This window comes from Talpa europaea, assembly GCF_964194135.1.
Source record: "Talpa europaea genome assembly, chromosome: 8".
Lineage (NCBI taxonomy): Eukaryota > Metazoa > Chordata > Mammalia > Eulipotyphla > Talpidae > Talpa > Talpa europaea.
This window is the reverse complement of record NC_140075.1, coordinates 100,047,770-100,061,448: the sequence shown is the minus strand read 5'-3', so window position 1 is coordinate 100,061,448 and position 13,679 is coordinate 100,047,770. Positions and strand designations below refer to the sequence as shown.

At 38.0% G+C, this 13,679-nt stretch overlaps 1 protein-coding gene across 7 annotated transcripts in view; it reads right to left on the bottom strand.

The window, feature by feature from the left end:
- The window catches only part of RPS6KA5 (ribosomal protein S6 kinase A5), a gene marked incomplete at both ends in the record, with an annotated part of 135,749 nt that overhangs the window by 23,008 nt on the left and 99,062 nt on the right, over positions 1 to 13,679 (bottom strand). For 5 of the 7 annotated variants that reach the window (XM_084240583.1, XM_084240578.1, XM_084240581.1 and 2 more), the window contains 2 exons: positions 6,688 to 6,791; positions 8,240 to 8,323. In XM_084240583.1, the coding sequence (XP_084096709.1) occupies positions 6,688 to 6,791; positions 8,240 to 8,323 (188 nt within the window). Of the gene's footprint in view, positions 1 to 6,687; positions 6,792 to 8,239; positions 8,324 to 13,679 lie in introns of those variants that run through there. The other 2 variants (XM_084240579.1, XM_084240584.1) reach the window with 2 other exon arrangements.

Sequence of the window (13,679 nt, the reverse complement as noted above, 5' to 3'; positions counted from 1 at the left end):
CTCTCCCTGTGTGCCAGGGAGCAGAAGGGGCCCGTGGGGATGCGGATGGAAGGAAGAATGAGACAGGGAGGCTCGGAACCACCTGGATATGGCTCGACTCTTGACATCTGAAAAGGTGCCCTGGGGCTTGGCTTTTCATGGATGAAAGCCTCTGATTAATTATTTGCTACCATAAAACAGGCCAGGCAAGCCCTGTAAGGCCAGAGGCTTTCAAAGATGAAATAAAGCCTATTATTTATTATGAAAAACAAAAAATTAACACAGTCAAGTTTCTTAGTGAAATGTATCAATTTATTCTCGGGCCACAGAAGCAATCAATCCAATCCAAATGTATCACTGCTCCTTAGAAGCTAGGTCAATAATCTAATGAGACTGAAGTAATGAAAGTGGTCGACAAAAATTAAGAAACTCACACAGTATATGTGGAGATGAACAACCATTGTTTTATTTGTGTTTGCAAAAAAGATCTGTTGTGCATTCAAATACCATTATTGAGCAAAAACACATCATAAACTTAAAAGAGACAACAGCATATAGTCAGGACATGGACTTTGGAGCCAGACTGAGTTCAAGTGCAGGCTCTGTGACCTACTGGCCTTGTGACCCTGTGATGGTTCATTAACTTTTTGTGCCCGGTTTCTCCTAGCACAACATGGAGAAAACAACAGTGCCTACCCAAAATGGTATTATGACTTCCAGTGAGTTAAGACGTGACAAGCAGTGCTCAGCACAGGACCTGGAATGACGTCGTAAATGCTGCACAAATGTGAGCACAGGTTATGCTGTCGCCCTAAGGCAACCAAAAAGAAAACAGCCACAGAGACACAAGTTGCAAACACGACATTATGGTCATCGAAATTATAGCACAAGCAGCCTCAGAGAATCAGTGAAATGATAATGAAACTGTCATTTTTACTAGAAATTCTGGCAGTGTTAATTCTTCTAGCACTCCATCTCGGGAGACCAAGAAAATGCTGGTAGAACAAGCAACACCCTCTCCTCTTCCCACGTTTGTGTCTTCCCAGCACCCACTGCTGGTCGGGCTCTTGGCCGATGGAAGATCATTCCCCATCAGTCACAGGCACATCTAAGGAGAAACTGAGGGTCTTTCCTCACTCAGAACAGCATAGTGTACCCCAGCCCCACCTTTCAGGCACTGCTCGCAGGAGTGAATTTTTAGTGTAGACTGATCAGAGAGAGCTAAATCGCCCCTAACATTCGCTTGTGGGGAGCCAGGGTCTAGAACTCGGCAGTCTGACCACCACCTTTGTAGTGCACTCTGTGTTGTCGCCTGTTCTGGATGGGATGCACATTGACATCTCCTCCCTACCAGGCCCTGGGAAAGAACAGTCAGCTATGTTGACTGTGGTGTGGTCATCTATAACAAGCGGGCCTCGGGAGAACAGAGGGCACCTCAAAACAGGATGTCCCCACTGAGATGCCGCCTGGCAAGAGGAACAGGAGGAGACTCCGAGTACAACTCGTGGAGTGGGCCTGGACACACAAAACAGCAGCCTGGTGCAGGACTGAGGAGCACGGCGCGTGCCACGTGCCGGTAACATGGGTTTGACGTTCAGATGAGGTGGGGATCAGAGCAGGAAGAAACTGAGTAGAAATTGGAAAGGAATTCCTGCTGCAAACAGCACTGGTGTGGAGACATAGAAAATCACCAGTGAGAGCCCCCAGTTCTTGCTTTTTCAGAGTGAAGCCACTATGGCCAGAATGAGGAGAACTTAGTGGATGGTGTGGGCACCCCAACACCCCAGCATGGAGATGTAAATTCAAGAAGCCCACAGGAAACTCAGGGATTAACATCACATAGGCTCCCTGCTGTGGCAGTGAAAGGAGTGGTTCAGGGCTTCTGAGCAGGTGCAGGCCGGACACCCAGTCTTGCTAGAAAACAGCAGTGACAGAAGAGAACCAGAAATGGGGGTGGGGTGGTGAGAAGGGGTTTACAGCATCCTCGCCCATGTGAAGGATGATCTCTGGCCTCCCTTCTTACTTTCTTTCCTTGAAATGTACTGGGACAACAGAAAGGGGAAATGTCAGCTGGGCAACGGGCCTGTGATCATGGATTTCACTGGTCTTATCATGCCCCTCACCATCTCAAAGCAGCTGGTTTGACAACGGTGGGATGGACCCAGTTATAGCATCAGCTAGGCGGCAATACCTTGCTGGACTGGGCAGGGCCTGCTAGGAGAGTGCTTATACTTTGATTCAGAGCCCGATATTTGGTGCTGCTTCTTCCAGAACCAGGATCACAGCTCTCGGAATCGAGAGATGGAAGGGGAGTGGCACCACTCACCATCCCCCCACTAGGAAAATTTCTGCTTCCTGTTTCCATGACTTTTCGCTCTGCTGGCCTAGAGGACTTAATTCCAGGGAAAGCACCCAGGAGACAAAACAATGATTCCACTGAACAGGAAGTTAAGACTGCCATTCAGCTATTCTGGGCTCTTCATGTCTCTGAATCACTGAATCCACAGGCAAAGAAGATCCTGATGACCAAGGAGAAACTGGGCTGCTACTGCACATAGGCAGGAGGAAGAGTGTATCTGGTTATCACCCAGGCTATTAACACACCCATGAGTATGGTCACTGAAAACTACAACAACCCAATCTCAGCAGGACTACTAATGGCCCCAACTCTTCAGGAATGAAGGTATGGGTCACCCTAACCTTCATGACCCAAACCTGAAAAAGAACCATGACCAGCTGAGGCGCTTATAACTGTTTACTGTTGAAGGCAAAGGGAATGCAGACTGGGTAGTGGAAGGCAGTTATAGATGCCAGCCATAACTTTGTGGCCAGTTATATAAACAAGGACGGTGAGTATTTCCTACTTATTTTGCCATGAACATGTGTGTATATACATATACCTGTTTTCTGTCCTCTATAATGCCCTTATTATGTAGGATAAAATACACTGACTTTGTATCATGGTATTTAAGTACCGTAATTAAATACTGTTACAGATACACCTCTGTGAAGGGAGAAACTCTCCTCACGCCCACTTGCATGCAGGTGCTTTGGACTGCAAGCCCTACTGAGCATGTACAGTACTTCCTGAGCAGGGGACCTACGGGAACAAGGGCAGAGCTGAGTGGCCAGGCAGACCCACAGAATACAAAACCATGCAGGATTGTCTCCTGAGTTCTGCAGCCCAACTTACTTCCTGGCGCTGCTGGGAGGAGACAGGTGGAGGAGAGACATGCATGTGGGAAGCTGACAATGGAAGCTTCTTGATGTGGTATCTCCTTTTGTCCCAGCTCTCCAAGACCTGTCTAACTCCTTTGTGGCTATTTCTGCCAGAAGGTGCCTAAGCTAATGGCAAGCTTTCAGGCCTCAGCTGGCCTGACCCTGTTTGGCTAGGCATTTGTGCACGAGGTAATTTTCAGAGTTTGATTAGGAATATCCTTTCTTCTCTGTGCACACTCATTCTATTAAAAAGCTTTCACTCTCAGAGTTTGCTTCCTTTGCCTCTGTGTGCATGGATCTGAATCCCTTTCAGAATGAGCTCCCCTTAACTGTCTGGGGCCCCTGGTTGCCCCTCAGTGATATAGTATTTAAGTTTTCAATAGTATCAGTATTTAAGTTATGGGATTTCAAGAAGAATGAACATCATTCAAGGAGTTTATGTCCTCTTCTGGGGAAGGATTAGTAAGTTTTGGTTACATGAGGGACAGCTGTATTATATTAAGTGAAATTACGACCTTGCTACGTCCTTATTTGGAGATTAAGTGTGGTTTAAGCAGATGTCTATGGTGGCCAAGTTGACATGGGGTGGACTTGTGAGGGCTAATCTTAAGTGCCACTTGACCTGGTCACAGATAGTCCATATTAACATTATTCTTGGTGTGTCTGACAGTGTGTTTCCAGATGCGATTAGCATTCAAATTGGAATCCTCCTCCCTATGTGAGTAGGCACCACTCAATCCCTTCAGGGTCTGAATAGAAGGGAGGATTGCTGCCTGATGCTTAACCTGAAATATGCGCCTCCTTTGTCTGGACTGCGATTTCCAGCACTGGCTCCTCTCTGGCCTCTGAATGGAGGAACGCCACTGGCTTTCCTGGGTCACCAGTTTGCAGAACAGCAGACTGACTTCTCAGCCTCCATAATTATGCAAGCTGATTCCTTATAATAAATCATCTTAAAGTTCCTATTATATATACATATATATCCTATTGGTTCTATTTGGAGAACCCCGATCCATAACAGCCAGTCCCTTTATGTTCAGCCACTCCAGTGAGCTTGCCATGGTTGAACTGCATGTCCCTGTTGACTAGTGACACTGGTCATCTTTTCATGAACTTGTTTACCATCCACAGATCTTCTTTGATGAACTGTCTGCTCAAATCTTACACTCATTTTAAATAAGTTTATTTTGCTTGAGTTTTGAGAGTTCTTTATATATTCTGGATACCAGTCCTTTGTCAGATATATGATTTGCGATTTTATACCAGTCTATGGCTTGTCTTTTCAATCTCTTAACAGTTTCTTTTGAAGAGCAGAAGAATTTAATTTTGATGAAGTCCAACACATCAGTTGTACATCAGAAATCCTTGCCTAATCCAGGTCATATTTTCCTTTATATTTTCACCCAAAATTTTGTAGTTTCAGGTTTTACAATCAGGTGTATGATCCATTTTTAGTGATTTTTCAATTTTAATCACTAAAAATTTTCCATATGGATAATCACTGGTTCCAGCACGATCTGCTGAAAAGACTATCTATTCTCTACCAAACTGACTTTGAATCCTTATCAAGAACAGTTGTCTAGGTATGTGTGACTCTATTTCTAGACTCAGTTCTATTCTATTGATGATTTGTCTATATTGATATAAAGACCACAGTGCCTAAATTATGGTAGCTTATAAGTCTTGAAATCAACTATTCTACTTTGCCTATTCTAAGTTCCTCTGCATTGTTATATAAATTTTAAACCCAGGTTATCAATTTTCTATTAAAAAAAAAAGCCTGTGGGGCTTGTGATTGTGTTGAATGCAGAGATCAGTTTGGAAAGAAATAACATCTATTGTGTTAGTCCTTCATACACATACGTGGATCAGTCCTTAACTGAGTACTTGAGGGGTACCTTCTGCAAATCTCTGGACTTGTCTCTCTCCAGCTTTCTCCTTTCTGACACTCAACTCTGCCAATTAGCTGCCTTTGGCTTTTGGACTGTCAGTTCCATCTCCTCAACTCTGGGGTTTCCCTCCTGCACTCTGGCCTCGACACTCTCTCAAGGCAGTCAGCTGGGCAATGGTGGGGCTCACCTCATTTATTTTCCGTCTCTGTGTTCACTGTCCTTCATTGTTAGATGTTCAATATCTTCAAAACTGTTCTTTCATATGTTTTGCCCATTTTAAAAATTGTTTCAAGCAGGAAGGTAAATCCGATCCCTGTTATTCCATCTTGGTAAGATGTGGAAGCCTCAATTTTTAATTTTTAATGTCAAATCTGTTCTCAAAGTTACAAAATTCAAGTAAAAACAGGACAAAAACATAACTAGTAATTAGTAATTTGTTCATTAACTCATTTCATTCCACTGATATTGACTGAATTCTGCACAGCAAGCATGGCCTGGCTGCTGAGCACGCATGCTGAGGGTAAAAGTCAGGCATGCCCCTCACTCTCACAGAGTTAATGGTCTGGTGGGATGGACAGCAATCAAATCATTACTAAAAAATTGTAACACTGCAATTGTGATGACTTTTGTGAAGGAGAGGAACAGAACAATGCTATGATAACCTATCAGAGGGTAAATTTTATTCTACTGAAAAATTTTTTTATCTGTTAAGCCTATGATTACTGTTTCTTTATATTAAAGTCACAAAGAAATTATATTATGTATACATTGGGGGGAAAAGTATCCATCATATAAACTTCTCAATAATGATTTACATACTAAGTTAAGAAAATATGCTAAACTGCTGAATAATATTCCATTGTGTATATATACATCTTCTTGATCCAGTCATCTATTTTTGAGCATTTGGGTTGTTTCCAGGTTTTATTATTCAGCAATCAAAAAAGATAAACTCATGCCATTCTCAGCAACGTGGAGAGAGCTAGAAGGAATTATGCTCAGTGAAATAAGCCAGAAGGAAAAAGAAAAATATTGGATGGTTTCACTTATAACAGGAATATAGAGAAACCAAATAAGACATCAGTGTAAAAAAAAAATAATAACAGTACAAAACCCAACAAAGCAAAAACAATTATAAACCAGAGACATAGTGCAGGGGAAGAGGAGGGAGAGGAGTGAGAGGGAGGGAGGGAGGAGCACAGGGGACTGTGGTGATGGTGCATGGGTGCCTTGGGGAAGGAAATTCTAAGGGGACTCAATCTGAGGGGTGGGGGGAAGCAAATATTGTCTAAAAAATGTAAAAAATGATAAATGTTAAATTAAAAAAATCTTAAAAAATTTTGTTTGAAACTTAATAAAAAAAGAAAATATGCTAAAGGTTTTGGAACACACACATTTATGACAGCACATCTACGCAACTTAAGATCTAATCAGGCACACACAAAAAATTAAGATTATATATCTACATCCTAATGAGTGTACACAGAATTTACCACTTAAACATTACTACGTCTATCTCTGTTAAAAAAATTATTTTTTCATCAGACTAGTTGGAGAAATTTGATTAGTTCCTTCACTTTATTTTGTTAAGTCTTACCTAGATATCTCAGCCTGGGAATTCTTCTCTCCATCCACAGTGAAAGGAGATGCTCCAGTTAGTAGCTCATACATTAGAACACCCAAGCTCCACCAGTCAACTGCCTACAAGACAACAATTTCATTTTATAGATTGTAACTTGTATATATTTTAAAAAGAACAAAATAAACATATATTTGGAAAATATTTTAACAGAAAATTTATATAACTTTCTGTGCAAGGAATATTACATTACCACACACAAAATAGACAGGAACAGGACAAATACGTAGGTAGCTTCAGATTAGAATTTAAACACAGCAAAGTTAATCAAGGGATGAAAAGTGTTTTAGTTGTTTCCTAAACAAGTAATGGTTTTACTCTGAATAACTTTTGGAAAATTTAAAATTTGAAGTGAATTCCTAAAACTTTAAGTACGTAAAATTTTTGGATTTAAGATTGAGGGGGGCAGAGAGTAAAGCAGAAACAGGTGGCCTGAAATCATGAGAGACACTTTCTCCATGGCTGGGGAGGACACAAGCCATTTGCACACAGTATCTCATTTAATAATTCAATAACATCAAGGTATTCCATGAATGGTAAAGAACAATTTATTGACTAGCTTTATTCTGGACTTCAGGTATAAAGAACTCTGGAAATGATGTAAGGTTTTCTTACCTAAAAATTGGTTCTGTTAGGTCTCAGAAAGTAATGTTCAAAGTTTAACTATTCCAACTTGCTACCAAATATCCCAATAGTTACAAAGAATACCATGAAGCAAACTGTTTTGTTTGCTCTTCTATTTATACAAGCAGCTTAATGGCCACTTGAGTCAGGACTCGCAGAATGTTCTGCTGTTGAGTCTGAAAGCTGCTCTTAAAGGGGTACACATCTCCAAACTGATTCCTAGTTATGGGCCTGAAGCTAGCGCCACATGGACCTGGAGATGATGATTAGTCATTAGCAAGGAGACTAAAGATTCTCCACAGTTACATACTTGCACTGTGTATGTGGGTTTTGAAAGGGAATGTCGGAGACAGGAAGATGGGGAGGGGAAAAAAAGTCAGAATTCCTTATTTGGAGAAGATAAAGCAAAAAGTTTAAGAAAAAAAACTGAATAAATTTGTACCCTTTTAAACTTAAGAAGAAAAAAAATGTGACCTAGATTTTATAACCTAACTACTTAGAAAGACTCTTTCACAATCTTCATTTTGCACAAGGGGAAGTGAGGAGGGGAAAAGATGAACTTTTTAAAGGTTCAGAGAAACAGACATAGAGTATCTTGAATGCAGGAATTTTTCCTTTGTCCAAATTTTTTACAATGGCTATTGCTGGTAAAGAGATGGTGGACAAAGTCTCCAGCATCTCTGCAGAGTTTAATGCACACATTTTTATTATCATTTCCTTCCAAAACACTAGCTATCATAATGTGTTCTGACATACAAAGGAGAGAAAAAAAATGTATGCAAGACCTCACCAGACAGCAGGCTCTGTGGAAGAGACTGTACCTATGTTATTAATTTTTATAATACATTATAGAGATAATTAAAAAAGTATCCAAAATAGAGCATACCTTGTCATGTCCTGAATCGCCCCCTTTGACAATATCTGGAGCCATGTACTCAATAGTCCCACAGAAGGAATATGCTCTTTCAGCCTTAAATAATCAAACAAAAAAGATTTGATTTCAAGTTATCACAACAAATGATAAGAAAGTGAAGTTAACACTACATGTCAGTTGTTGAGATAAAGCACAGTAGCAAAGCAGTGGTACAATCGACATGACTAGAGATCTGCCCTGCTCACCAGGCCAGACCATCACCGATACGGTATGAGTAGATGTCCTGACAGAAGAAGGCTCATGACTGAAACCCTATGATGATCCATCCATCCATCCATCCATCCATCCCTGGATCTACCATCACCCATCCATCCATCTATTCATGAATCTATTCATTCACTCTTTTTTCTGTATGTGTATATATTTCAATTATTGGTTTCTTTTAACCAGTATTTTCATAAAAATATAAACAGCCCTAGTAGGTTAATATGAACTGCTAACACTTTAGTATGGATGACTTTATTCCCATGTAGGCCAGTTTGGGAGATAATTGGGAAACCTGAAGGGGGAAGGAAGGCCAAATGCTAAGGAAGGGAACAGGGAACTCGAAGATGAGGAAGAATGGAAATAATAGGGAATGTTTTCCTGGCATATCACCTTGTCTGTTTGGCACTGTCCATAGTAATGTTTAATGATGATGAGCACAATTGCCTTTAAATAAAGGTTGTGTCTTAAAGACAATTGTTTCTCTTTTGTAGAACTTTCACAATGGAAAAGGGCCAATTTATTGTAACAGATTGAAATAATTGAAGAAATTGATTTTTAAAATGACCAATGATGTTGTAACAGAGTACATATCAAATTGTTATGCAAATACACTAAATAGGGAAAAGCAGAATACCCCTTAATAATGTACATTTATATGACTATATCTGAAACTTATAAAGGCACTTTGGTGCCAGTAAAATATATTTTTTAACTATTTTAGAGAAAGCTTTTCAATTCACACTTCACTTTTATTGCACTAGAAAGATTTCAAGAAAGATAAGTATTTCTCCTATTTACCAAGATTAAAATTAAATAACAGTACTCTAACAATATTACATAAATTGTAGAAGTCCCCTACTTTTTAGCTAAAGTTAAACAAGCCCACAGAAAAAATGAACGTGATGAATTTATTTTGACATCATGGTAACAAATGTATTAAAACTACCTAATTTAAAACATATATATATAAATATATAATAATGTGGTTTATGATTAATTTCTTTTTATGTGCTAAATATGCTAAAAGATTATTACTCTAGAAACGAAAAGAAATAATTGAATTATGCTTAAGTTTGCAGAATTTTTTTTCTTGCTAGTTGGCAGAAAGTCATTGAATAGCTAATATAAAATTGTATGTCAAATACCATTATCTTTCTGCTTCATCATTTCAGTACCAAAGGCTAATTTTGTATCAAACCTCTAGAAAGATTAAAGCTAAGTAAAATTAATTTTATATAAATTTTGGGGTGTAAGAGTTAATGAAAAAATTTTAACATTGTTAGAATGCTTAGACAGAAAAAAAGTATAAAAATTGGGCCATTCATTTGTTCACTGAATTAGTAAAAAGAACTACTACAAAATAACTTTTTAAAAAAGCCCAAACTTAGAAGTTAATATTGTTTACTATGCAACAGCCCTTTTTGGATATTAAATAAAAATCTTATTATATATCTTCTATAGACCATTAGGAGTAAATGAAATATGAAATCTTAATTTAAATAGAAGATTTAGGAAGGGGGGGAGCAAAGAGAAATTATGATAAAGAAAACACATAGCAAGATAAGAGAAATAAATAAAAATAGGTCAGTAATCACCATATACAGATTTAACTGACCAGTTAAAAGATAGAAACTGGATCAAAAACAAAATCCAGCTATATGTTATTTACAAAAGGCACACCTAAATCATGACAAAGAAACACTGAGAAAGATCTCTCAGACCAGATTCAGCTAATAGAAGACTGAAGTATTTTTATTAATAGCTGAAAAAAAAAAAGAACTTTAAGGCAAACAGGATTATTTAACTTAGAGTGATTACATAATAATAAAATAAACATTTCACTATGGAAATAACACTAAGCCTGAATTCACTCAAAAAATTTTGAAGTACCTAAAACTATGAAAAGCAAAAATGAAGAGATCTTCAAGAAATGAACAAACCCACAATTATACTGGGTATTTTAATATATTTATCTTATAACTGAGACCAAACAGTAAAATAGTGAAGCCATGGAAAAATCTGAGAAATGTTTTAAACATACACACTAACTAACAATCAGAGAACATAGCACATTTATAGAAATTAACCTTGTTACTTCTCACAAAGCAGGTCTCAAATAATACAAAATTAAATAATTTGTATTCTGATTTCCAATCAGAAAACAAAAAAATAGAATTCATTTACAGAATGATAACAAAAGAATCTTATAGATTTGAAAACTAAAACACCATTTCTAAATAATTCATGATCCAAAGAAAAAACACAATCGTGTAGCCTATTAGAATAACAATATGCCATATATCAGAATGTGTGATATACATCTAAAGCTATCATTAGAAATTCATAGTTTTAATCAAAAAAAGAAAGATTACATATTTGTGAACTGGATGTCTAACTCAAAAGAAAAATATCAAAGAAACTCAGAAAGTCAAAGGAAAAATAACAGAGGAACATCACCAAGGGAATGAGAAAGTCAACAAAAGCTGTTTATTTGAAAAGACAAATAAAATGGGCAAATCTCTGGCAAACTGATCAAGAAAGAAGAGAAAAGTTACGAATCAATAATATTAGTAATTTAAAAGGAAATATACTATAGTTAGAATATATATTAAAAATAAAGTCTACAAGTAACATGATGCCAAAGATTTAAAAATTTAATAAAATTTCTGTGAAAGAAATTGAAAACCTAAATATAAGTACAAATAATAAAAAAAATGGAATCAGTATTTGAAAAACCACTCATACTCACTTTGTAGGAAAAAAAAAAAAGAAACAAGCAAAACAAAAAACCCCGATAGCTATCAAATTGATTTCAACAGAAATCTTTACGGGGATAGGACCTTTCTTTCATATAAACTATTCAAATTCATTTCATGATCTCAGTATGACCATGATACGCAAATCAGACAAATGCAATATTAGAGAGAAAATTATAGGCAACTTAAGTAAAATCCTAAACAAAATAAAAGCAGGTAATGTTAACAATGTACAAAAAACATATGATAGAAAGTTTGCTTCACGAACTAAAAGATGGTTAAAGCTGAAAAAGAAAAAAAATGTGTCAATGTAACTTGTACCATTAGATGAGTAAAAGGTAAAATCACAAAAATTGCCTTATATAAATAAGCAATTAGAAACTAAGAGTATAATTTAGCTACCAAAAACCTGATGCAAATTATTAGACTGACTAAAACCTACAACAAGCAGCCTTAAAACCTAGGGGAGTAATAAAACCAAATGGAACCAACCACCTACCTAAACACACACAAGATGAGTGTCAGAATTGAAGATAAATGATGCGCCATTAATTTCTACTAGGGATTCTGATGTTTTCTTTTAATCTAGTCATCTACATAAAAAATCCAAATGAGTGGAACTAATGTAAATTCAGCAACATTGCATGCACAAACTCAACAATAAAAAACATTGATTAAAAAAATAGACAAGAGATTTTAATAAACATTCTTTTAAAGACGATCAACAAATGGCCATCAAGCACATAGAAAGATACTCAACATCACTAGGATTAGAGAACTACAAGTTAAGACTTGAATGAGATATCACATTCAATAGGGTGTCCCTATCCCCAAAAGCAGAAATAAAAAATATAAGGGTATGGAAAAACTGGAATCCTTGAGCATTGTTGGTGGGAAACCAAAATGGTATAGCCACTATGGAAAAGAGTATAGTATATTCTAAAAATAAAATTATCATATGACATGGTAATCTCAGTGTAGTAGATATATATCCAAAAGAATTGAAAGTATGATCTCAAAGAGCCATTTGTACAGCCATGTTAACTGCAGCATTATTCACAATACCAGAAAGTGGGAGGAAACCAAGTGTCACAAGTGGATGAGTAAATACACAACATGTGGTATCTACACACAATGCGATGTTAGTCAGCCTTGGAAAAGAAGGAAATTCTATCACAGCTACCTGTGCCTGGACAAACACACAGCATCAGACTGACCAATTTCACTTTTGATTCATGATCAGTGACCTCCAGGGGGCCTTTAACAGGGCCTGGTAAACACACTCATTCCTTAATCAGTCAGTCTCCCCTGTCTTGGCTGGTTACTTTATACCTTCTCCTCTCCCCTCAACTTCCACTGTCTCCTAGGAGCAATCAGAAAAGACCTTCTACAAGCTTCCATGACCACTTCTTGCCACATCCTCATCTGCATTCAGGAACCCAACTTCTCTTTGGTTTCTCATCATTAACCAAGGTCTGCATCTCCCCTCGTGCATCTCCACTCGCGTACTTGACCTTATTCCGCTCCAGGGCACTGTTCCAGCAATCCCCCCCTCATTACATCTACCCCAATTCCTTTTCAGGACTGGCTGCAGCATGTGACATTTGTCATTTCTCCTGTCTTAAACCAAAAAGGCCTACAGACCTCACTTCATCCTCTGCCAAGCCTCCCTCTGCACAATTTCACTTTTTACAAAATTACACTTTTTACAATTACACTTTTTACAAAAAACCACATTAAAACCTGAACTTGCAGATGACAATATATTCTCATTCTGTTTCCTTAGGTTTGAGCTTACTTGAGCTAACAGCAGTATCTGTCATAGTGGATGACTGTCATGCTTAAGCCACTTCATTTGGCTTCAAAGACTAAAATGTACCCATTTTCTTCCAAATCCCCTACACCCCCTTGATGGCTTCTGCCGCTTCTCTTTACCCACTTCATGCTGGAATAGCACAGTTCAGAGCTCTGTCTACTTTTCCTTTTCTATCTGTACTTACTCTGTTGGTATTCTCATTCATTTTCACAATTTAAAATTTTACTTTCATTGGCAAATTCCACAATTGCATCTCTAGGTGAGACCTTTCTCCCAAATTCCAGACTCATTTATCCTACTGCCATTGTCCTCTCTGCATGTCTGACAGGTGTCTCAAACTCAACCTGTGCAAGTGCATGCCTCCTCCTTCACCTGCCCTAAATCTTCCCATCAATAGTCCACCCCATATCAGTTTAGCCAACATCATCCTTTTGGCTGCTGTGGCTAAAAACCTTGGAGCTACCCTACCTCCTCTTTATCTCTTGCACCCCACAACCAACCCATCAAGAAATTTCATTGCCTCAAATGTCAAAATACACCTAGAATCTGACTACTTTTTCCACCTACTCTGCAACTCCATGGTAACTAAATGCTACCGTTAAACCAATACCAT